The 22,166-nt window shown below is 62.1% G+C and overlaps 1 protein-coding gene across 1 annotated transcript in view; it reads right to left on the bottom strand.

Moving 5' to 3' along the window:
* Positions 1 to 2,058: 2,058 nt before the first annotated feature.
* The window catches only part of JAKMIP3 (Janus kinase and microtubule interacting protein 3), a 38,867-nt gene continuing 18,759 nt past the window's right edge, over positions 2,059 to 22,166 (bottom strand). Inside the window, exons 5-22 of the mRNA XM_052661084.1 lie at positions 21,951 to 22,097; positions 21,588 to 21,719; positions 20,454 to 20,489; positions 18,450 to 18,509; positions 17,509 to 17,637; positions 17,034 to 17,162; positions 15,931 to 16,014; positions 14,904 to 14,966; positions 14,544 to 14,642; positions 13,878 to 13,976; positions 13,723 to 13,776; positions 11,338 to 11,403; positions 10,330 to 10,398; positions 10,171 to 10,248; positions 5,968 to 6,171; positions 4,561 to 4,626; positions 2,773 to 2,814; positions 2,059 to 2,172 (exon numbers count right to left, since the gene is read on the bottom strand). Coding sequence (XP_052517044.1) covers positions 2,059 to 2,172; positions 2,773 to 2,814; positions 4,561 to 4,626; positions 5,968 to 6,171; positions 10,171 to 10,248; positions 10,330 to 10,398; positions 11,338 to 11,403; positions 13,723 to 13,776; positions 13,878 to 13,976; positions 14,544 to 14,642; positions 14,904 to 14,966; positions 15,931 to 16,014; positions 17,034 to 17,162; positions 17,509 to 17,637; positions 18,450 to 18,509; positions 20,454 to 20,489; positions 21,588 to 21,719; positions 21,951 to 22,097 — 1,671 coding nt within the window. The remainder of the gene's footprint in view (positions 2,173 to 2,772; positions 2,815 to 4,560; positions 4,627 to 5,967; positions 6,172 to 10,170; positions 10,249 to 10,329; positions 10,399 to 11,337; positions 11,404 to 13,722; positions 13,777 to 13,877; positions 13,977 to 14,543; positions 14,643 to 14,903; positions 14,967 to 15,930; positions 16,015 to 17,033; positions 17,163 to 17,508; positions 17,638 to 18,449; positions 18,510 to 20,453; positions 20,490 to 21,587; positions 21,720 to 21,950; positions 22,098 to 22,166) is intronic.

The following is a 22,166-nucleotide window of genomic DNA, read 5'->3' as shown; positions in this document are numbered from 1 at the left end:
AAGATCCAGGGACCCCGAGCTCCAGGGACCCCAAGGTCAGGGACCCCGAGCTCCAGGGACCCCGTGGTCCAGGGACCCCAAGGTCAGGGACCCCGAGCTCCAGGGACCCTAAACTCCAGGGACCCCGAGGTCCAGGGACCCCAAGGTCAGGGACCCTAAGCTCCAGGGACCCCAAGCTCCAGGGACTGGGCCTTGAAGGGGTGTTCGGGTTGGAGGGCCCATGTGTGGACCAGGATGGGGGACCAGCCTCCACTGTAGAACCAGCCTCCCAAGTGGCCTTTTCCAGCCAGAGGCTGTGCCCATGCGTCCCCAGCCGGGCCCAGGCCCCGCACCAGGCTGACTGCACGTGGCTTTGAGAGATGGGCTTCCTTAGAGGAACCGTGTGAAAGAGCCGAGTGTCTTAAGGCCCCTTCTAGGGAGCGGGCGGTGGTCTCTGGCCTCTGCTCTGCCTGACTCCCTTCTCTACATGGGGGTGAGTCTCGAGGGCCCTGCAGCCTCACTGCCAGAGGTTCAGCTGGCTCTGTGATGGGAAGAGGTGGGGGAGACGGGGCCCCTTATTACTCCTACAGACCCAGAAAACAGAACTGCCCCCGAAGCTGCCCCATGTCACCCAGAAACATGTGGAGAGAAAAGCTCCCCAGGAGCGCCCGCCCATCAAGATCCTGACCCTGCCATGGGGATGACCCGCCGGCCGCCCCGGGGCACCTCCAAGCCCTGGGGTGGGGGAGGTGATGCCCTGGGGACACAGGGAGGCCTGCTGAGCTGGGAGTCATGCCGGAGAGAGGGGCTGTGCCACAAGGAAAGGTTTCGGGCTTTCTGGGCCCAGCCAGATGGGGTGGGCCGGGAGGTCGAAGGGCCTGGGGTACAGGGTGGGGCTGGGTGGGCAGGAAGGGCTGGGGGCCCTCTTCTGCTGGGAGCTGAGCTGAGGCCGCCGCTGTGGCTCAGGGACATGCCCTGTGACCACGCACGGGCCCCTTGGCTGGCCTTGTTGGAGGGTGTCCTGGATCAGGGCAGAGGACACCCACAATACAGGCAGCACCTCTGGGACCACCCCGTGCCCACCGTGCCCTCACCCTCCTGCACAGACACCAGGGCTCCCGCTGCAGGGCCAGCGTCCCAGCAAACTGAACCTTCGGAGGGGGCCAACCTCCCCCCACCCCAGGAGGCAGGATACCGCAGACCCGAAGGTGAGTGGGCGCCCCACAGGGTGGGAGGGAAGGTGCCATGTCCCAGGGATGATGGCTGAGTCTCACCTGCTGCCAGCTGGGCGTCGGGCCCCCTTCTCAACCGCAGACCTACGGGCTCTGTGGTCCTCGCCGGGCACTGCCCCTGGAGCAGGAAGGCTGCAGCTCTGGACCGGGCGGCTTTTGGCCGCACTAGGCCTGCCTCTGTGGCATCCGGGTCTGCACCGCCCAAGACAGCCTCTGGCCCTTGCATCTCCAGTGAGGCCCGGCTCTGTCCGGCCACCCCGCCCTTCTCGTCCCAGCTCCCTCCACCAGCTCCTCGGTCCTTGCTCTGGCCAGTCCTTCGGCGCGGCTCAGGGTGGGGGGCTGGTGGCACTGTGGCATCCACAGCTCCATTCCCACTGGCGACAGCATCTAACATGGCAGGGTGGCTGCACGCGTCGGTCGGCAAGCGCCCAGGACCCCAGCAAGCAGGTTGCAGCGTCTTCGCAGCTGGCCCAGGCGACCCGGGGAACCATGCTGGAGATGCTCCATGAGCCACCCGGGTGCCCTGGACGAAGGTCCCCGTCGTGGCAGCAGCCCCGCCACGGCGTGCTGCGGGCCGCCTGCGTTGTTTCTGGGAGTCCGCCCTCTCCTCCAACTCCTGTTGCGGTCACTGAGGGAACCAGGGGAGGTGGGGGCCGGGGCTCCTGCACGGAAGCGGCCTGTGCACCCGCCAGCAGGGGCCCCGCGTGTCCCCATAACTGGGGCCGGGAGCTGTGTCCCAAGCGAGGACCTGGGGTCTGCAGCCAAGACCAGGCCCCTTCAGAGAAGCCCGGTTGGAGAACGAGTTCTAATTCCGGCTCATCAAAGTGAACAGTCCCCTCGGAGGTGCTCAGAGACCCCCTCTCTCCCTCCTCCTCGATGGCAGGGTGTCTGCAGAGGCCGGCTCCCCCCGAGTCTTGGATGGGTGCCCGCTGCTCTCCGGTAAAGCTGGAGGAAAGGGGGGCTGGAGGGAAAGAGACGCAGGACACAGATCAGGGAGGTGGCAGGGTGAGAGGGAAGGGGCTGGAGGGACAAGGGTGCCGGGAAGGATGGCTCTGCTCCAGAGGAAAGGCCCTCTGGCAGGAGTGGGGGGGTGGTGCCCACAGACAGAGACGGGATGACGAGGTCTTGTTTGGGAAGGAGACAGTGGTCAAGCTTTCACATGCACCTCGGGCTGAAAGTTCCAGGGACGATGTCACAGCCTAGGATGACTGTGACGTCCTGAGTGAGCCCAGCTTGTCGGGAAGGTGGGGGTCCTGGCTGAATCTCTAGTGTCACCCCAGATCGAACTCGATACACAAAGGACAAAAGTCACCAACCCCCCCAGTGCTGCCTCCTGCCGAGCTGCCCGGAGCAGAGAACAGGGAGCATGTGCACACATCTCTCCCCCAGGAGGTGCCCAGGGGACCTTCTCCAGGAAGGCGAGCACCCCTTCCCCTCTGAAGATGGCAGACCCTCCCCTCTAGGACCCATGTGGGCCCGGGGTGTCGCCTCCAGGGAGCCCCCCTGCTTACGGAAAGTGGGGGACCTGCTGGTCCCCGGGACGTGGACAAGAGATACTCACCACGCCAGAGTGCCCAGGCGAGCTATGACCACAGAATGAAAGCTAAGGAGAAAAATAAGAACAAAAATAGGAACTGAAAAGCAAAGGGGAGGGCGGAGACACGGAAGGAGAGAAAGAAAAGAGAGTTTGTAGGGTTTCTGGCAAGAACGAGTGCGTGACCGCAGACAGGGCGACGCGGCGCAGCCGGCTGGGGGTCGGGAGCGGGTCCTGGCGCGCTGTGTCCAGCGGGTCAAGGGCGGAGCTGCGAGGGGCCATGAGGACACCAGGGTCGGAAGTGACCACGCTGTCTGTCCCCGGGGACCGTGCTGTGGGGCCCCACGCCGTCCAGAGGGCGGGCTGGAGGCGACGGTCAGGAGGGAGCCTCTGGGTTGGGGGATGGGGACCGGCCCGTCTGGCCCTGTCGCCGGGCTGACGCTGAGGATGCTAACCGGCTATAGTGATGATGGGAGTCTTACGGGTGGAAAGATGGGCCAAGTGCCAGGCAAACACCAGCACTCCGGGCCAATATTTTGGTCTCAGTCCCATTATCAGTGATAAACCACAGCCAACATGCTGAATAGATTTCACACTCAGAAACCCTCCTTTTGGGTTGGGGGAGGGGCCTGGCCACTTTAGACACAAGAGAAAATCTGGCCACAGTACAGCTGCTTGGAAAAGCGGAGCCCCTTCAGCTAGATTAAAAGAGTAAACACCCAATTAAAAAAATTCGAGCATTTAATGCAAACAAATGCTCTCGCTTTAAGATGGAAAAGGAGGCAGAGACAGTACCACCCCGAGGCTGTGCCCTCCCCGCCCCCCCAGCGCCCGCGCCTGGTGCCTGTCTGCCCCCACCCAGGGGGCAGGCGCGGCTTTGCTCCCAGGCTCCTCTCGGCCTGGCAAGTCGTGCCCCGCCCCTAGGGCTCCAGCGGCCTGTCGGGGGCTCCGGATTTGCAAGTTACCACCAAGACTGTTCGGCAGATGGCGGTAGAGTGCCCACGGAAGGGGCCGTTTTTTGTTCTCAGGAGGGTGGGCAGGGCAGGCGGGGACCAGCTCCAGGGGCTGCCGGGCGGAGGGGCCCTCGGTCCTTGCGCTAGTCGCTCAGTCGCGTCCGACTCTCTGCGACCCCCTGGACTGTAGCCCGCCAGGCTCCTTGGCACGGGGTTTCCCAGGCCAGAATATGGAGTGGGTTGCCATCTCCTTCTCCAGGGGATCTCCCCAACCCAGGGATTGAACCCACTTCTCCTGCATTGCAGGCAGGTTCTCTATTGCTGAGCCACCAGGAAAGCCCACCAGAAGCCACTGAAACATCCTAAGTCACAGAAAACGAAATTTAAATTAAAAATAAAATAAAACATCTAACTGTCCTAGAGCTCAGGGAACCCCACGGAAGAGCCAGGATTGTCCCCACGGGCGCTCCATCCACCTTGTTGGGACTCACAGAGCCAGGGGTTGGGGGAAGAGCTGGACGGTTCTCCCTGACCTCGAGTCACGTGGCCCCAAACCAGCTGTACCCCAGCACCCAGAGCTTCCCAGCTCAGGAGCCACAGTAAAGGGCTCTCACGAAAGGGCCCTGGTCACTGGTCCACAGGTACCCCCGAGGCTGGGACACTGAGACCGTGAGAGGCATGGTCCTGGGGGTGGCATGGCTGGGTCATCGAGGCCAGGGTGTTCCCAGACCCTGCACTCCAGCCCCTGGTTCGGAGCCTCTTTGCCCAGCAACACCCCAGCCTCAGAGCAGTGCTGCGGGGCACCGGGAGCTACCGCCCTCCTCTGTGAGTCGGCCCCGAAGTTCACGCTGACTTTACTTACCTTTTCCTCCAGTTCCTTTATTTGCCTCTTCTGGGCTTCTATTCTTTCTTCTAATTCTTTAATTCTCTGCAATGTTCAAAGGAGGAAAATCCTCAAGAATCAGAATATTTGGGAAACCAAGTGGAAAAAGATCTTTCAGGATTTTCACCGATGCACTTGGTGGGCAAATCCCACAGAGCAGCTGTCACAGCGTCTGGGTGGGGCCTTGGGCTGCCCTCCCCACCGACTTCTGGAGCCTTGGCTGAAACATGCCTGCCTCAGTTTCTCCGACACAGCTTCTCCGAGTCTGCTCTTTGCTCCAACAAAAGAGCGGGCGCCGCCCCCCCCAGCCTTGGCCATACGCCCACCTCCGGCAGCTTCAGATCACAAGTCACTATGCTAGAGCCCAAGCAAACGGTAAGGGCCCGATTCATGGTCCTTCCCAGATGTCGCTACAGCAGCCCAAGGATCAGCCTGAAGTGTCGTGGAGCCAGTCGGGGGAGGACTTTGCTGGCAAGGCTGACCGCACAGCTGGAAAGCCTAGTCTTCATTGTGGTGCACAGAGTCGGTCAGATGGACGAGTGTGTCCACGCCTGACCTGGATGCCTGGCCCGGACCCTGGATGAACCTGGGCTCTGACACTGCCCGTCTGAAGGGAGTGAGGGGTTCTCACACTGACCACCTCGGATCTGACAGCAACGGTCCTGGTACCCAATAGTCCTCTGGTGAGACGTCATCCCTGACACTCACAGGACACCTGGGTCCACTAGGTTATCTGAACACGGAACACAGCCACGCGGCTCCTTCCAGGCCACACTGCCCGTGCGGGGGACTGGAGGCAAGTCTCACACACCAAGGCTGCTGGTCTGGTGTGTCCCTCATCCCCCCTTAGAAATGGACTGGCCAGACTGGCCCAAGGCCAAGTGTCTGAAGGTCAGGAGAACGTCCCCAAGTCCCAGGCCCAGGAACTGCTCGCTGTCCCCCAGACAACACCTTCTTCAGATCTTACCATTGAGGGAGGAGTCAGGGAAGAGACTGGTATTAGGGGCCCCTGAAGGGGGATGTACCACCCAGAGGCCTGGGCAGGACGGCCCAACAGGCTCGTCTGGAACAGGCAGTCTGGGAGGGCCCCCCGTGGACAAGGCTAGTGAAGAGGTTGGCCACTGTGCGTGTGGTCATTACAAGGGCACCTGGGAGGGCCCAGCCAGTGGAAGGCCCTGGCCAGGCAGATACGGTCCTTGGAGGCCTGGCCATCAGAAGGCGAGGGCACAAGAAGGACTGCCCCAGCCGGTCACCCCTGGCCCTGCGATGCCCCGCCCCTCCCGTAGGCCCCACCCCGCGGTGCCCCGCCCCTCATGTAGGCCCCGCCCCGCGGCACCACGCCCCTCTCGTAGGCCCCACCCCCGCGGCACCACGCCTCTCCCGCACCTGCTGCGCCAGTTGCAAAAGCTCCATGCGCTCCCGCAGGATCTGGGCGTCCCGCTCCCGGAGCTCGCTCATGACCTGGCGCTTCCACTGCTCCACCGCCACCCCGAGCTTCTCACGCTCCTCCTCGGATAGCAGCTCAGCCACTTTGGCCCCGGCCTCCTGCTGCAGGGCATCGCACAGCATGGCTTCCAGCTCCAGGATGCGCTGGGGGCGGGAGGGGACATGTCAGGCCTCGCCTTCTTCCCGGGGACTGCCTGGGGCCGAGGCACCCCGCCTGGGAGCCAGGGCACCTCCGGACCAGCCCAAAGAGGGGACTGCTGCCTCCCGGACCAGTTAAATGATGTTCTGGAGGGTGGAGCCAGTCCAGGGGTACTTATGTCAAGAGCATCCCTTCCATGCGATGTTTAAGGTGCAATGAAACATTAGGGATGTTGGGATCAGCAGAATTCAAAGGTGGAGTAGGAGGTCTGCCAAACGGGCGGTGGTCTGGGCAGGTGTCCCTTGAGGAAAGACAACTAGGCTTCTTACTTTGCTCACAACTTCGCCAAACCCTGGGCTTCTGAGTCGCTGAAAAGGAGGAAGGGTTTGTCTGCAGTAACACAGAGGGGCCAGGCTGCCGGCTCTGTGGCCCCACTGCCGCCTGTGCGGGTGACTCGTGCCCCCAAAGCAGCGTCAAGTCCTAAGCCCTGGAATCTGTGGACATGGGTCATTTGGAAACAGGGTCTCAGCAGATGTCAGCCAGTGCACCTGAGGCCAGACTGGGTTAGGGGCCTCCATCCACTGACTCACGACCTTAGAAGAAGAGGGGACTGGTGACAGTCATGGCAGGTGAGGGGAGCCAAGGCACAGGCAGAGGCTGGGGCAGCGCGGGCACAGGCCCAGAACACCCGAGGCCCCGGGAGCTGGAGCGGGCACAGGCCCAGAGCACCCGAGGCTCCGGGAGCTGGAGCGGGCACAGGCCCGGAGCACCCGAGGCCCCGGGAGCTGGAGTGGCCACAGGCCCGGAGCACCCGAGGCTCCGGGAGCTGGAGCGGGCACAGGCCCAGAACACCCGAGGCCCCAGGAGCTGGAGCGGGCAGGCGGGCTTCCCGAGTCCTCTGACGGAGCGTGGCCCGGCCAGCACCTTGGGGTCAGGCTTCGGGCCTTCAGACTATGGTGCACACACCTGCCTCCCGTCTCCTCCCTTCTCTTCTGTCTGTCTGTCTCCCTCCCTGCTGCTTGCACACATGGCCTCACCTTCACTTCAAGCCCCCAGGTGCCCAGCCTCTGCCCACCTCACAGCTTCCTCTCCTCCTCTGTCCATGGTGCACCTAACGACGCCCCGCCCACAGTGCCTGGGTGGGCCACGCTGGCCTAGGCTTCATTGCACGAAGCCCTCCAGCCCCCACTTCCAGGCAGCAGGCATGCTCGTCAGCCCTGGCTCATGGTGAGGATGCTGAGGCGGGCCACAGAGACCCCTGGGTGGACCACCTGCACAGGGCCTGCTGAGGGAGAGACACTGGGGGTTCCAGCCCCAGCCCTCGCACCCCCAGGGGCTCCATCACAGAGAACCTAAAATGCTGCCCGTCCCCGGTTCAGTCACTCGGTCACGTCTGCCTCTTTGCGACTCCACGGACTGCAGCACGCCAGGCTTCCCTTTCCTTCACCATCTCCCAGAGCTTGCTTGCTCAAACTCCTGCAGTACCACCCCTGAGCTGTCACCAGAAGCCAAAACACAGACCTCGTTATAAATGACCGAGGACTCAGCAGTTCATTCTGGAGCACTTTCAAAGCTTGTTCCTCAGGAAATTTCATAGATACAATCTTGAAACAGCCAAATTCTTCCGATCAAAAATGTACCCTCCCGAGAAACGTCCTAACAATAAATAAGGATGTCACAGTCATCAGTGACTGCAGTCCTCCAGTGTGAGCCAGTGAGCCCTGGCTCGGGGAGGAAAGAACGCCTGCCATCCAGCAGCTGTCAGCCTGCAGCCGCTCCCCACGGTGAACCCGAAGGAAGCTCAGGAAGTGAAAAGCACAGGACAGTGGCCCGGGACAGCTGAGGCGCGTATGAAAGGAGTGGTTGCAGGGAGCCCAGAATCTTGCATCTTCCCAGACACAGAAGGGCACTACATTCCTTGACTTAGATTATCTTGCTTTCTTTAATGCACAATAATCTTCTGACGTTCAGACTGCCTGCTCTCTGTTGCAAAACTGAATCTGTCTGCGATGCGGGAGACCTGGGTTTGATCCCCGGGCTGGGAAGATCCCCTGGAGAAGGGAGAGGCTGCCCACTCCAGTATTCTGGCCTGGAGAAGTCCATGGACTGTACAGTCCATGGGGTCACAAAGAGTCGGACACGACTGAGCGACTTTCACTCGCCTCCGCTGAGCTGTTCTCTCAGAGTCACTTGAGATGCTGCCTCCTGGGCTTAAGCCCTAAAAATTTCCACTGAATAAAACATAACTGTTCACTTCTAGGCTGTGACTATTTTTCCTCACAAATGAATGTTTCCTCTTCAGGCAAAATGACTACTGGGCATGCTTTTGGCTGAGTAGACATTTTAGGAAATGGGGGGAAAGAGCCCTTTGTTCATGTTATTGTTCTTGATAGGCGCAAAATCAACTGTCCCCAGTCAGCTGTCACGGCCAGCTCACACCACACATCAGCTGCCACTTCTTAGAGCTTAGTGCGTTTAAGATAAGCTACGGCTTGCAAATTAAGGCAGCTGAGTGTGGGGCTTAGCACGCACATCACAGTGACTTCACCCTAAGCCTGTGGGCAGAGATGGTCTGACCTTGCTCACGTGATGCAGCTGCTTGAGCCACGGCCACCCAGATGCCCAGAAGCTGGCTCTGTGCCCAGGGCCTGCCCCAGGGTGAGGACTGCCCTTCCCCCTGAAATCCCAGGTGTGGCTCCAGTGCTCAGAGCAGGGAGGGTGTGGAAGCTGGCAGGCCCCCATGCCAAGGCATCCCAAGGTGGGTAGGTGCCCCCTCCTGCACGGGGTTCCATGAGTGGCAGATAAAATGGCTAATTGTCCAGCAGGAAGTGCAGGCTTAACTCTGGCATCAAGGAAACCAGGGTTGGGGACTTCCCTGGTGGTCCAGAGGTTAAGCATCCGCCTTCCAATTCAGAGGATGCAGGTTCGATCCCTGGCTGGGGAACTAAGATCCCACATGTTGTGGGGTGACGAGAGAAGCCTTCCAGCAGCAACACGGGGAGCCCGGGTGCCGTAGGAGGACCCAGTGGGGCCACAAGAGAAAAGAAAGAGAAAGCCAGGGGGCAGCACGGTGCGCAGCCCGCCTGCCAACACTGGAGAGGGGGGCCCGGACAGTGGCACCCGGGGCGCAGCCCGACAGTCACCCCACGAGGGGGCCAGCGTCTCCGCAGCCCCATGGCGCCCCTCGGGGCTGTGTGCCAGAGCCCCCACCCACTGCCCCAGGGTGACGCTGTCTGCTCCTCCAGCCACCTCGTGGGCCATGGGACAGCACCCCACTCACAGCGTACTCTGCAGGCAGGGGACAGAGGCCCACGCTGCCTGCAAGGGCCACCCTGCCCATGACACTGACCTACAGGTGTGGCTTACTGTTGCAGAGGAAGTGTGGGCCCCGCTCCTGCAGGAAGCACCTCTGTTGAGCCCAGTTTGAGGAGCTAAGTGTGACACTGAGTCGGGGGCCACCTTGAAACAGAAAGGCTGCCTGAGGTGCAAATGAAGTTTCTTCCCACGTTCTCCAGCTCACTTCAGTGAGGACTCACTGACAGCAACGGAGACAAGTGGGCTCTCGGGGTCGACCCCACACGGGGCCTCCCTTCAGGTTTGTCTGGGGACAGGTCTCCTGCAGAGCAGGCGGGTGCGCCAAGGGCAGGTGAGCAGCTCGTGATGCCGGTGGACAGGGAGAGATGATGGACAGACACTCGGCCATGTTCCTTTCATTCATAAATGCATCATTTCAATAAATCCTGTTTTCTCAGCTCAGTTCAAATACCCACTTGACCTCTGCTCATTTGCCTGCACTCCTGGGGCCAAGGGTGGCCAAAGGGGCAGTAAGGCGTCCTCGGAACTCGCTGGGCGAGGGGTTTCCGGCAGGAGAAATTCAGAGAGTGAGCCGGTCACACGGGGCGCAGGCCCTTCCCAGGCAGACCTGGGTCCACGTGGCCCCTGAGGCACCACGCGGGCCGTGGGACACCGTCCCCGCTTCTGCCCAAACCCTGCGCGGCTCTCACCTTGTGAGCCTGGTCCAAGCACTGCTTCCGGTAGTCGAGCTCCTCATCCAGGTAGCCCTTCTGCTTACTGAACAGCTCCTGGAACACAAGAGGACCCGCGTCTGGGCCTCGCGTGTGGGACGTGGCGGCGCTGGGCTGCGGGGCCGGGCGCGCACCCACCTTCTCGCTCTCCAGGTCCACCATCTTCCGCTGCAGGGCCGACTCCGTCTCCTCGATCTGCTGGAGCCACTGGGCACAGACAGAAGGTCCCGGCGGCTGTGAGCCCCGCGTCACCCCTCGGTCAGTAGAGCCCGCCTCCCCAGCCCCAGGGAGACAGCCTGGGGCCACGGCCCATCCTTCCTGCTCTTCCTTGGGGAGGGAGGGCTCAGCCCCGGCGGGAGTCAGAGCTGGGCGGGCGTCATGGGCTCCATGTGCCCACCGTGCAGGCCAGGCCCGGGCCCCACCTCTCAGCCCCGCCTGGCATCCAGGGAGCCTGCCCTCACACCCCCCGCCCGGGAGAGGAGCGGTGTCAGGAGGCCTGTGTTCCCAGGAGCTGGCCTCTGAACTCCTACTTATGGGCACAGCCCTCCACGCCCTGCTGGAGGCCTGTGGGACGGGGCGCTCACTGCAGGCCTACCAGCGGGTTCTGGCTACAGGTGGGGCGGGGGCGGGGGGAACTAGTGGCATGTGGGTGGTCCTGGGAGCAGAGAAGCGGAGGGCGGGGGGCCTGGGTGGGCGGCCCCCAGAGGAGGGTTGTGGCAGGGCAAACAGAGGCAGACCAGGCAATGGCAGCGTGGCTGCTGGGCTGCCCAGCCGCGTGGGGTTTGGGCAGAAACGGGGAAGGTGTCCCACGGCCTGCATGGTGCCTCAGGGGCCACGTGCACTCAGGCATGCCTGGGAAGGGCCTGCACCCAGTGTGACCAGCTCACTCTCTGAATTTCTCTAACAGACCCACTGTGACTCCAGCCTCTGGGGAAATCAGGGCAGAGCTGGCCTTGGGGAGACATGCCTGGTGGGTGTTGTCTGACTCATGTGTGTGCCAGGCCTCCCAAGCAGCCAGGCTTAGTGGACCCCGGCCCCCGCCAGCTTCCATCCCACCCCCTTGGATCCCCCCTTTCCCAGGAAGAGCATTTCCTCTGGACTGAGCCAGAAGGGACCCGGCCCTCCCCCGAGCGCGCCCACTGTTACCTTCTCTGCCAAGGTCAGGACTGTCCTGGCTTGGATGACGACCACTTGCTCCTCATTGGTCAGATTCTGCATTCAAGAGTGGAATTCTCATATGGTCAGGGGAGTGCCTTCTGGGGTGGGGTGGGTGACAGGGCTCGGTGGGGTGGGTGATGGGCACTCAGTGGGGGTTGAGTGACTGGCACTGGGTGGGCAGGTGGGTGATGGGTGATGGACGCTGGGTGGGCAGGTGGGTGGTGGGTGATAGGTGCTGGGTGGGTAGGTGACAGGTGCTGGGTGGGGGTGGGTGATGGGCGCTCAGTGTGGGGGTGAGTGACTGGCACTGGGTGGATGAGGGGGTGGGTGATGAACGCTGGGTGGGCGGGGGGGTGGTGGTGATAGATGCTGGGTGGGTGGGTGACGGGTGTTCGGTGGGCATGGGAAAGATGGGGTCACAGCTAAATGTCACTGTCACTAACAGGCCCTTCCAGGAGGCTCTAACCCCCTTCACTCTCGGCCTTGCTGACTCCCACTGAGCCTCCGGCTTGCCCCTCTGGCCCTCTCACTGCAGGCGACCATGCCTAAGTGGGCAGGGAGCAGGATGGGACGGTGGGTGGCGGAAAGAGCAGCCAGGCTTCCACACTCTGTCCGGATTCTTACTCAAAGCCAGCTCTCCTCACGTGTGGCCTGAATTATTAAAGCACCACTTACAAATGTGAAGCAAAGATCAAACATCCCTGCTGCTTCGCCTTCTCCCTGCGTGTTTTATTCATGCCTCATCCCAGTGGGCCCACCCGGGTGGTCCTTCTGGGAGGGTGACCCCAGCCTTGGGGCCGGCAGGCTTCCTCAGAGGATGTCCCACCTGCATGAGCACCAGGGGCTGGAGGGGGTGAGCCGGGCTGTCCCCACTGCTGGGCCCAGCTGGGGGCTGCCGGGGGGTGGCGGAGAGCAGAGACAAGGGGCAAGGAGTCTGCTGGGATTGCTGAGTTGAGCGATCCCTGGCTCCTTCGGGAGCCGCTGGGGTCGCTGGCACACGGAACTGGCAGTGCGTCCTCTGTCCCTGCCTCTGAGGCCGCACAATGGCTCCAGGGCACGTGACCCTGGCGCTCCTGGGAGGGCAGCTGCGGGGCTGGGGACTGGGCAGGCCTGGGCTCATCCTCGCTGGCCAACACGGCAGCTCTGTGCCCCTGGGTGGTGCCCTGTGGGGCCTCAGTCTCTTCAGCTGTGAACTGAAAGGCTCCCTGGAGCCCCTGGTGGGGCTGGTACTCAGGCTGAGCCCGGAGCACACGGTGAGGATGGCCATCCTGCTGTGGCCTGCTGCCTCCGCTGCCCGCAGCCGAGGTGGAGCGGGGAGTCCCAACCCGGGGTCGGGGGCACAGCAGGTATGGCCAGGAGGGCCTCCCTGTGGAAGCCGCCCTACCCTCCCACCTAAAGGGCAGGGCAGGGGGCAGGGAGGAGGGATTCCTATCAGCGCAGGGCCCTGAACACTCGGGAGCTGCTGGGAGGACTGGCCCTGAGGGTGTGCACGAGTGCCTGGGTTTTGGTGTACATGCGTGAGTGTGTGAGTGTGTGTGTGTGTGCGTGCACGCATTTTTTCCTCCATCTTTCACGTGAAGTGCACCTATGCTAGTACTTTGATCTCTCTTGAGCACAGTGAGTGGGGCGTGGAGCCCAGGGTGCTTCACAGGAGACTGTGTACTTGTGAGGGGACATTTTGGGGTGTGCACTGGGGCCTCTGCCAGCACAGATGGTCACCCTCCCCAGGCGGGGGCTTAACAAGTACAGGAGGGGGCGTGGGGGGTGAACAGAGAACAGATGGAAGGGTGGCGGAGGATGGATTCAGAGACGATGGGTGAGGGACGATGGATGCAGGGACGATGAGTGAGGGACGATGGGTGGAGGGATGATGGGTGGAGGGTGGATGGAGGGGTGCAGTCACTCATTCAGCAATTCATATTCTTTTGAGGAATTTGCTGTAGAGACTGGGACTCTGCCCTAAGTGAGATTCGGAGATTGTTCATAGGCTCCGCCCCTCCGCCAAAACTAGGTGGGAAGCCCTGAGTTCGAGCGGTCTAAGTTGGACACGACTGAGCGCTGAGCCACTGAACTGAACTGAAGGCACCTTAAGGACCCCCAGCCCCCAGCCCCACCAAGGATGTGGAAGAACTTCAAGACCGAGAGGGATTCAGAAACTGAGAACACGGGGCTAGAAGCATCTCTGCTGGAGGAATCGGGTACACTGTGAGAAAGAACGGAATTTCTCGTAAACGCCAGAGGGCTGGTCAGCAGCTCTGGAGGCGGGTGCGCCCGGGACAGGGGCCGGGCACCGCGGGACTCACAGGGGCCCTGGGCCGTGCAGGGCGGCGCGCGGGGAGGCATGCACAAGTCAGGAGAGCGACCTACACTTACGGCGTTGTCCCCCAGCAGGTCCAGCTTCTTCATCAGCTCCGAGACCAGGATGTCCTAGAAGCAGAGACACAGCCGTGCTGGACCAGGCGCGCGGGGCGGGGCGGGGCGGGCGGGGGGGCGGGGCGAGGCCGGCGGGGGCGGGGCCAGGGCGTTACCGTCACGCCTTCCGCCTCGCAGTACGCCTGCAGGGGGCTCTTCCCGTCCACGAAGGGGGTGTGGTGGAAGGTGATGGCGGGAGACTTCCTCTCCCTCTCCTAAGACAGACAGCAGAAGGCTGGGCACACGGGGGTCCTCTCCCTCCTGGGAGGGCAATGCGGGGGCCCCCCGGGGACACCGTGAGAATGCGAGGCCCACTGAACAGTTAACGTGGTCTTTGTGAAAATAAGACCCTGGCTGCCGCAGCCGTGGCCACACCCTTCGGACCTGCCCAGGGGACAGCCTGAGTGGACGCTGGCGGGAGCAAGTGGGGACCTCCGAGCCCAGATGGCCCTGGGGACTGGCTCCCGCCCGGGGAGCCCCATCGTCGGATGCCCCGAGGGACTGGGGCAAAGGGAGGGCCCGGAGCTGTGCGTGGACGCGCCTGCTCTGCTTTTTGTTTTCCTCCAAGTGACACGGCAGGACTCACAGCCTGGGTGGCACCGGCTTGGGACAGCTCCCTGCCACAGCCACCCCATCCCCTGCCCCCCACCCCATCCCCTGCCCCCCTACCCCATCTCCTGCCCCCCTACCCCATCCCCTGCCCCTGCACCCCCTACCCCATCCCTTGCCCCTGCCCCCCAACCCTGCCCCTGCCCCTGCCCCTGCCCCTCAGTGCCCCACACCTCCAGCTCCAGGATCCGGAACTCCAGCAGCTCGTTCTGGTCCTTCGCATCCTGGACATCGTGTTTTAACCGAGCTTCTTCTGTCTCCATTTGTTTAATCTATAAAATAAAACACAGGAGGCATCCTGGAGGCCACTGGAGGCCAAACCCGGCTTCCCTGACAGCTGCTGGCATTGCAGGGACAGCTGACTGGCCCAGGCCCCCCCATCCGAGCCCTCCCTCCAAGGTGAGTCCACACAGGGCCTTGTGGCAGAGACTGGGTGGGTCCCTAGCAGGTGGGCAGCAGGTGGGCAGGCGGGGATTCCTGTCTTCCCGGGAAAGCAGCGGGCCTCTCAGACAGACGGGGTGGGGCGGGTGTACCTTTTCCACAAGCTCCTGATTTCTCCGAAACAGCGCTTGCTTCTCTTCGATCCACTTCATATCCTTGAAAAGTAGATCGAAGCCGAGAAATAAACGCACTGAGGGACACAGCCGTGACTCACGTCACGGTTCAGCAGGACAGAGGGTGTGACGGACGGACTCGACACCCAGCTTCTGAAGTAGCTGAGAGCGGGGCACCTGTCCCGTGGCTGACGAAAACCCAAGTTCACCCCTTTCCTTGGAGGGTCTCGGATAGAGGTGGATGGCACCCAGGCTCGTGTGAGCCAAGGCCAGGAGCCCGCATGGACATCACAGGTCCAGGGGACCCTGGCACATAGCCAGTGGGAGCCAGGAGGTTGAGCTGGCGTGGAGAGGACAGGTGCGGTCCTGGGTGACCTGGGTCCTGGGTGATTCGGGGCCTCGGGCACTCCGGCGAGGCTGTGGCAGTGAGGCAGGGCAGTCACTCAGGTTCTTGCACTGTCTGTCTGTCCAGCCATGCACCGGGCAGTCGATACCCCAGGGCCTCTGTGGGTCTGCACTGCACTCGGCTGTGAGCCAGGCCATCTCTAACCCACACCCTCACAGCCCCCATAGACATCTTCCAGCATCGTCCTGCGTCAGGACCATCCACAGGTCGGGGGCTGCTCAGAGAACACGGATGGGGGCCCTTCCCTGGGATCTGAGGAGCCCAGAGGGGCTGGCCACCCCAGGGACTAAGGGGAGTGGTAGAAAGCCCTGGGGCCTGGGTTCCCGGCCCTGAGCGAGGAGGCGGATGGGGCCTCCGGTCAAGCCCAGAGAGGCTTGGTCAGGAGAATTCGCGCCTTGTCCCCGGCTTACTGTGGAATTCTTCCAGATACACGTTGCTTCTGCTTTTAAATCCTTTACTGAGGTGTGATGTAAACACAGCAGAGAGAGCTGGGGAGCGCCTTCAGTGTGCAGAAGAGTCCTCACCCATGCACACACCCGAAGACCTCCGCCCTCCCAGGTGCATGGCGGGAGGCCCCGGGGCCCAGGCCCGCGCGCTCACCTGCCCCTGCTCGGCCAGGGCCTTCTGCAGGTCCTCGATGCGTGCCTGCGCCCGCTGCACGTCCGCCTGCAGCTGCTCACGGGTCTGTAGGATGGGAGGAGGCATACATCAAACTTTCCCTAAGAGCCGGGCGGCCCCTCAGACCTGACTTCCAGGACACTGTCTGCCAGCAAGGGGTGTTCAGGCGGCCCCTCAGACCTGACTTCCAGGACACTGTGTGCCAGCAAGGGGTGCTCAGGCGGCCCCTCAGACCTGACTTCCAGGACACTGTGTGCCAGCAAGGGGTGCTCAGGCGGCCCCTCAGACCTGACTTCCAGGACACTGTCTGCCAGCAAGGGGTGCTCAGGCGGCCCCCCAGACCTGACTTCCAGGACACTGTCTGCCAGCAAGGAGTGCTCTCGAATAAAGGGAGAACTTGGAGGCTTAGTGACTTCGCTTAGATTACACGGTATGATCTGTGGGTTCATTTGGGGGATTATCTGGGGAGATCCTCATTTACAGGATGAAAGAGGAGGCTTGAGCAGCTGGGTGGTGGCCTAAGGGGGTTGGCTTAGTCCTGGGGACGACAAAGACCAGGACACATACAGCCGGGTGGCCGAGCGACCTGCCCGGCACAGCCCCCAGGCACCTCCCTTCCCTTCTGGAGCCTCTGGCCGCCCTGGGTTCGCCTCCTTTTCTGGACTTCCCTTTCCCTTTCTTCTCCAGAGCCCGTCCTCCTAAAGCCCCGGGCTCCCTGCTGCATGAACCGTTCCTGCCCAGCCCTTCCGGCTTCTACGGGCTCCGCCCTCCCTGGAGTTCACCTGCTGTCGCAGGGGCCGGGCGCAGGGCACTTCATCTCGATGGGTGCCCTGGCTCCTGGGAATGGCTTTCAGGGCAAATGGACAAGAGCAGTGAGATGCCTCAACTCAGGAGGGCAGGGCAGCCCGCCTTGGCCTGGGCCCACCTGCTGCCAAGTGACCGCCAGAGCGGCATCCTCGGGGCCTGACCGTGACCGCAGGAGGGGAGGGCCCGGCCTGGAAGGCGCACGTGTCCCTGCCGAGGCTGGGGGGCAAGCGGGGAGCCTGGCAGAGGCCGGAACGTCGTGGAGTGGAAGTCAGTTAGACCTTAACTTCTCGCTCTGCGTCCAGCGTCCCTCCGACCTGCTCCTGCAGCAGCGCGTAGGCCCGCTGCAGAGCCTGGTACTCCATGGTTAGCTGGCGGAACCGCAGCTCTGTCTCCTCCTTGGCCATGCCCTGGAGAGGCACACGGAGACGCTGCGTCAGCCACGCCCTTGCCCGGGAGCACCCGGGAGACAGGCCCTGACCCCTGGGGCGAATGGCCGAGCTGGCTGCTCGGGTGAGCCTCCTGGGCCAGGGACTCAGCTGGGGCCCACCTGCCATGGTCCTGACCCTGCACCCTGGGTGCTGGTGCCCACCCGCTGCTGGGTGGTTCAGACTCCCCCCTTGAGAGGGTGGGAGCGCTCTGTACCACTCTGCAGAGGGGACCCGGTACAGTGATGTGAAGCAGACAGGGGTGTGTGTGTGAAGGTGGTTCAGGAACAGCCAGGCAGGCCTGTCCTGAAGCCCCATGAGAGGTTACCTCCTCCAGGTCGTCGTCTGGGGTGCACGGGGTCTGGTCTGTCCTGTCTGTTTGGTAAGAGATGGAAGAACCGTCGGACTCCAGAGAAGCCTCTTCATCATATCCAAAGAAGGTCTCCACGACAACTGGCTTCTGACCAAAAGGGACTGTGTTAATCCAAACCCAGACCACTGGCTGGCCGAGCTGCCAGCTTTGTAGGGTCCCCCTCTGCCGCCCAGCTGTGGGGCCAGCTGCCTGGCTGCCCTCCAGTGCACTCAGGTGTCTATCCTGGACTGCCCCCAGTGCTACTCAGGCCACCAACCTCGACCAAGGCCTCCACTATCTTACCTGGGCTGGTAGAGGACAGAGTGGGACAAGGCCCTCCTAACGGCCTTTCTAGGGGCCAGACAAACCTGTATTTGTGCCTAGGAGTATCTACCGATCCTACCAGGATCACTGTTGGCTGTTCCAAAACCAAACCAAAAAACGTATTTTGTAAAAAGCAAGTTAGATTCTTTGGGAATATTCTGGGAATGTTTCCCAAATCTCATTTAATAAAAATCACAGGTTTATCAAAAAGGACTATGCCTCAAAGAAACACCCCAGGTCTATCAAGTTCCCAAGGGGTGGTTTTTGCAGGGGGTCTGCCGGGGAAGGACACAGGGAGGCTGCCTGCAGTCCTGGCTGGATGTGGGCTCCAGCGGTGGGAGGGCCAGGCCCCTGGCTAACTCCTCCTCCTCGTTATTACTGTCCTGAACCCACATCTCCTCTTGGAAATTTAAAGGAAACCAGGTTGGATTTTTTAATTTAAAATACAGAGTACTCGCTCGGGGTCATGTTTTGCTCACTTCATAATAACAATTTTTAGAAGTAAGGAAACCATTTTCTCTTCACCTCTGAAGAAAAAGTTTCTTTCCTGTTAAACGACTTTTAAAAAATACACATTTCATGTACTCGTTTACCTTGGGGAGTTTCGCCATTTTCTTTCTTTGTTTCCGATATCTTAAAAGCTTATCACGTTCCTGCAAAAACCAGTTGAGATTTTCTGAGTCATTGATGGGCTCTGCCAGGTTTAAATGCACAGGTTAGTATTTCCAGGTCATCATCTGAGCGGATGGGGTGGTCTCAGGACCAGCCAGTGGTCTGCAGTGTTCACCAGTTCAGGGCAGTTTGCTCTGAGAGTTTGGATGGTGCATCTTCCCAGCCTGGGCAGGAACAGGAACCGAGGCTTGGGTGTTTCTGAGCTCACTGTCTGGGGCTTCCTCCCCATCTGGGGTGGGGACCCTGCGGGGCAGGGGGTTGACAGGCACACACTGAAATGGAAATTTGAGAAGGACGGAGGGCCCAGCCCTCTCCACTCGCCCGGAGTGGACCTCTACAGGGTGACGTCCACACGGTGGAGACAGGCCTGCTCTCTCCAGAGCGCTAGGCTGCGTTTGTGGGACCATATAGGAGCCAGCCAGGCCGTGGGGGCTGAGTGCCCTGGTGTGGGAGGGGTACCCAGTTCTGAACCGAAAATACCACCTGGGACACTGGCCGTTTCCCTGGCATCTGTGCAACCCTAACAGGTGGGCTCTCTCGGTTACCACGGCGAGGTTTCTGGGCAGGAAGCACTGGGACCAGGGAACCACCCCCGCCCGAGTGTGCGGCTGCTTCTAGCCGCACCGGGAGGAACCATAGGTGTAGGGGCCCCGGGAAGTGGGAGGGGCTGAAGGAGGGGATGCTGAGGAGGTGGGAGGGGCTAGGAGGGGACGCGGATGGAGTGGGAGGGGCTATAGGTGGAGACAGTGAGGAGTGGGAGGGGCTGTAGGCGGGGACAGTGAGGGGTGGGAGGGGCTGTAGGAGGGGACGCTGAGGGGTGGGAGGGGCTGTAGGCGGGGACAGTGAGGGAGTGGGAGGGGCTGTAGGCGGGGACAGTGAGGAAGTGGGAGGGGCTGAAGGAGGGGACGCTGAGGGGTGGGAGGGGCGGTAGGCGGGGACGCTGAGTGAGTGGGAGGGGCTAGGAGGGGACGCTGAGGGGAAATGGGAGGGGCTGTAGGAGGGGACCGTGAGGGAGTGGGAGGGGCTGTAGGCGGAGACAGTGAGGAGTGGGAGGGGCTGTAGGCGGGGACAGTGAGGGGTGGGAGGGGCTGTGGGAGGGGACGCTGAGGGAGTGGGAGGGGCTGTAGGCGGAGACAGTGAGTAGTGGGAGGGGCTGTAGGAGGGGACCGTGAGAGGGTTGGGGGGCTGTAGGAGGGGACACTGAGGGGTGGGAGGGGCTGTAGGCGGGGACGGAGGGAGTGGGAGGGGCTGAAGGGGCGGACGCTGAGGGGGTGGGAGGGGCTAGGAGGGGACGCTGCGGGGGAGGGAGGGGCTGTAGGAGGGGACGCTGAGGGGGCGGAGGGGCTGACGGAGGGGACGCTGAGCGAGTGGGAGGGTCTAGGAAGGGACACTGAGGGGAAATGGAAGGGGCTGTAGGCGGGGACGCTGAGGGGGTGGGAGGGGCTGTAGGCGGGGACGGTGAGGGGGTGGGAGGGGCTGTAGGCGGGGACGCTGAGGGGTGGGAGGGGCTGTAGGCGGGGACGCTGAGGGGTGGGAGGGGCTGTAGGCGGGGACGCTGAGGGGTGGGAGGGGCTGTAGGCGGGGACAGTGAGGCGTGGGAGGGGCTGTAGGCGGGGACCGTGAGGCATGGGAGGGGCTGTAGGCGGGGACGCTGAGGGGTGGGAGGGGCTGTAGGCGGGGACGCTGAGGGGTGGGAGGGGCTGTAGGCGGGGACGCTGAGGGGTGGGAGGGGCTGTAGGCGGGGACGCTGAGGGGTGGGAGGGGCTGTAGGCGGGGACGCTGAGGGGTGGGAGGGGCTGTAGGCGGGGACAGTGAGGCGTGGGAGGGGCTGTAGGCGGGGACGCTGAGGGAAGTTGAAGGGATATAGGAGCAGCTGGTGAGGAGGGCAGTGGGAGGGATGTAGGTGAGATGCTGAGGGCACTTACTAACACGCTCTTCACGTAGCCAGCGGTCTCCAGGGTCTGGAAGAGAGGAGGCGTCTTGGAGACTTAGGGGCACAGACCTTGCCCGCGCAAGCCCCAGGGTCCCGCCGGCCCCCAGTCTCTCCGCTTCCCTATGCAGATTCCCGTGGCTCTCCTCAGACCCTTCCCTGAGAGGGCAGGCCTTCCCTGGGCTTGGTCTGTCCCCCCTAGGCTGACGCCGCAAGGGGGAGAGCCTTCAGAGGCAGGGGCGGGAGTGCATTTGTAGCCAGGGTGCTTTCGTTTTCCTCTTCCCCTCGTATTCCTATTATTGAGGGGATGGACGGTCACTGGCCACTGAAGGGACAAGAGCACTGACCTCAGGCCCCGCCGGAAGGCTGGGTGGCCAGAGCCCATCCTGACCACTGGGCGGGAAGTGACGGAGAGCTCCGCTGCTGTCCTCTCTTCAGCCCCCACCCCCATCCCCGCCACCACCAAGGGCACAGAACGACCCAAGCAGCTGGTTCTGAACTGGTCTGACCTTGGAGTCGGTCTAGGTCCTACAGAGGACTAGGAGATGCCCTCATGAGGGTAACTGGACGGGGGTCTGAGGAAGGACTATTGGAAAATTTGTGCTGGGGGTGGGGGATGCAGGGAGAGGGGGACGTAGATGGAGGTTGGCTCCCCAGAAAGGCATGCCCACACTCCATCCCCAGACCCGGGGCTGTGGCCTTGTTTGGAAATGAGGTCTGTGCAATGTGGCTAGGTTATGGATCTTGGGAGGAGACCATCCTGGGTGGGGATGGGCGGTGCCCAGAGAAGGGGAGAGGGCTAGGAAGATGGCTGAGATCAAAGGAACGTGGCTGGCGGCCATCGAAACCTTCCTGTCCTCCCCAGCACCCCTGGCGGGAGCCCGGCCCTGCCCCACCCTGACTCTGGATCCTGCCTCCAGCACAGTAAGAGGCCCAGGGTGGACACAGGCGTTGTTGCTGCTCTGACGGCCCCAGTCCTGAAGGGGAGGAAGGGGAAGGATTTGGAGGGGCAGGAGCCAACCCCTGGGGAGAGGCTCGGCCCGTGTCCTGGGTCCTGGGCGCCTTGTGGGCACCAGAGCAGGGCGGGTCTGAGAGCGGGGCCAGCGGGTGGGCGGCGCCCAGTGGTCACCTTGGAGAGCTCGTCTATGAGGTGCTGCTGCTCAACAATCTGCAACTTCAGGAAGTCCACTTCCCGCTCATCCTGACTCTGATCCAGGTCGTTCAAGGAGCTGGGTCTCCGTATGATCCCTGCTCTCTGCCTCTGAAAACCAGACGGACCACACAACATGTGGAGTGAGGTGCCCAACCACTGAAGGGCAGCTGGGGTCTCCTCACCCCACCTGCCTGCACCTCAGAAGCCCTGTCACTGGTCACCCCCGGGCCTCCCTGCTGGCGAGCTCCCAGGCCCACCGACGCCCGTGAAACGAAAGCCTTGATCTTGCTATTAGACCTCACGTAGAAGAGGCTAGTTACAAAAGAATGGCCTCCTTACCATCTCTATGTTCTCCTGGGTGACAAATTTTAACTTGTTTTCCATCCGACGTAAACTGTGGGACAGATCTTCGTTCTTCCGAGTAAGGCGTTTGTTTTTGTCCAGCAATGGCTTGTACTGACTTTCAGCTTCCCTTACACGCTTCAACTGGAAGACGAGATTAATTATGTAGTATGAGGTTTAAAAGCATCGCAGAGAACCAGCAGCCTCCAAACA

The sequence above is a fragment of the Budorcas taxicolor genome, chromosome 23 (assembly GCF_023091745.1).
Source record: "Budorcas taxicolor isolate Tak-1 chromosome 23, Takin1.1, whole genome shotgun sequence".
NCBI lineage: Eukaryota > Metazoa > Chordata > Mammalia > Artiodactyla > Bovidae > Budorcas > Budorcas taxicolor.
Note: the sequence above shows the minus strand (reverse complement) of the source record. Positions and strands in the feature narration are given on the sequence as shown.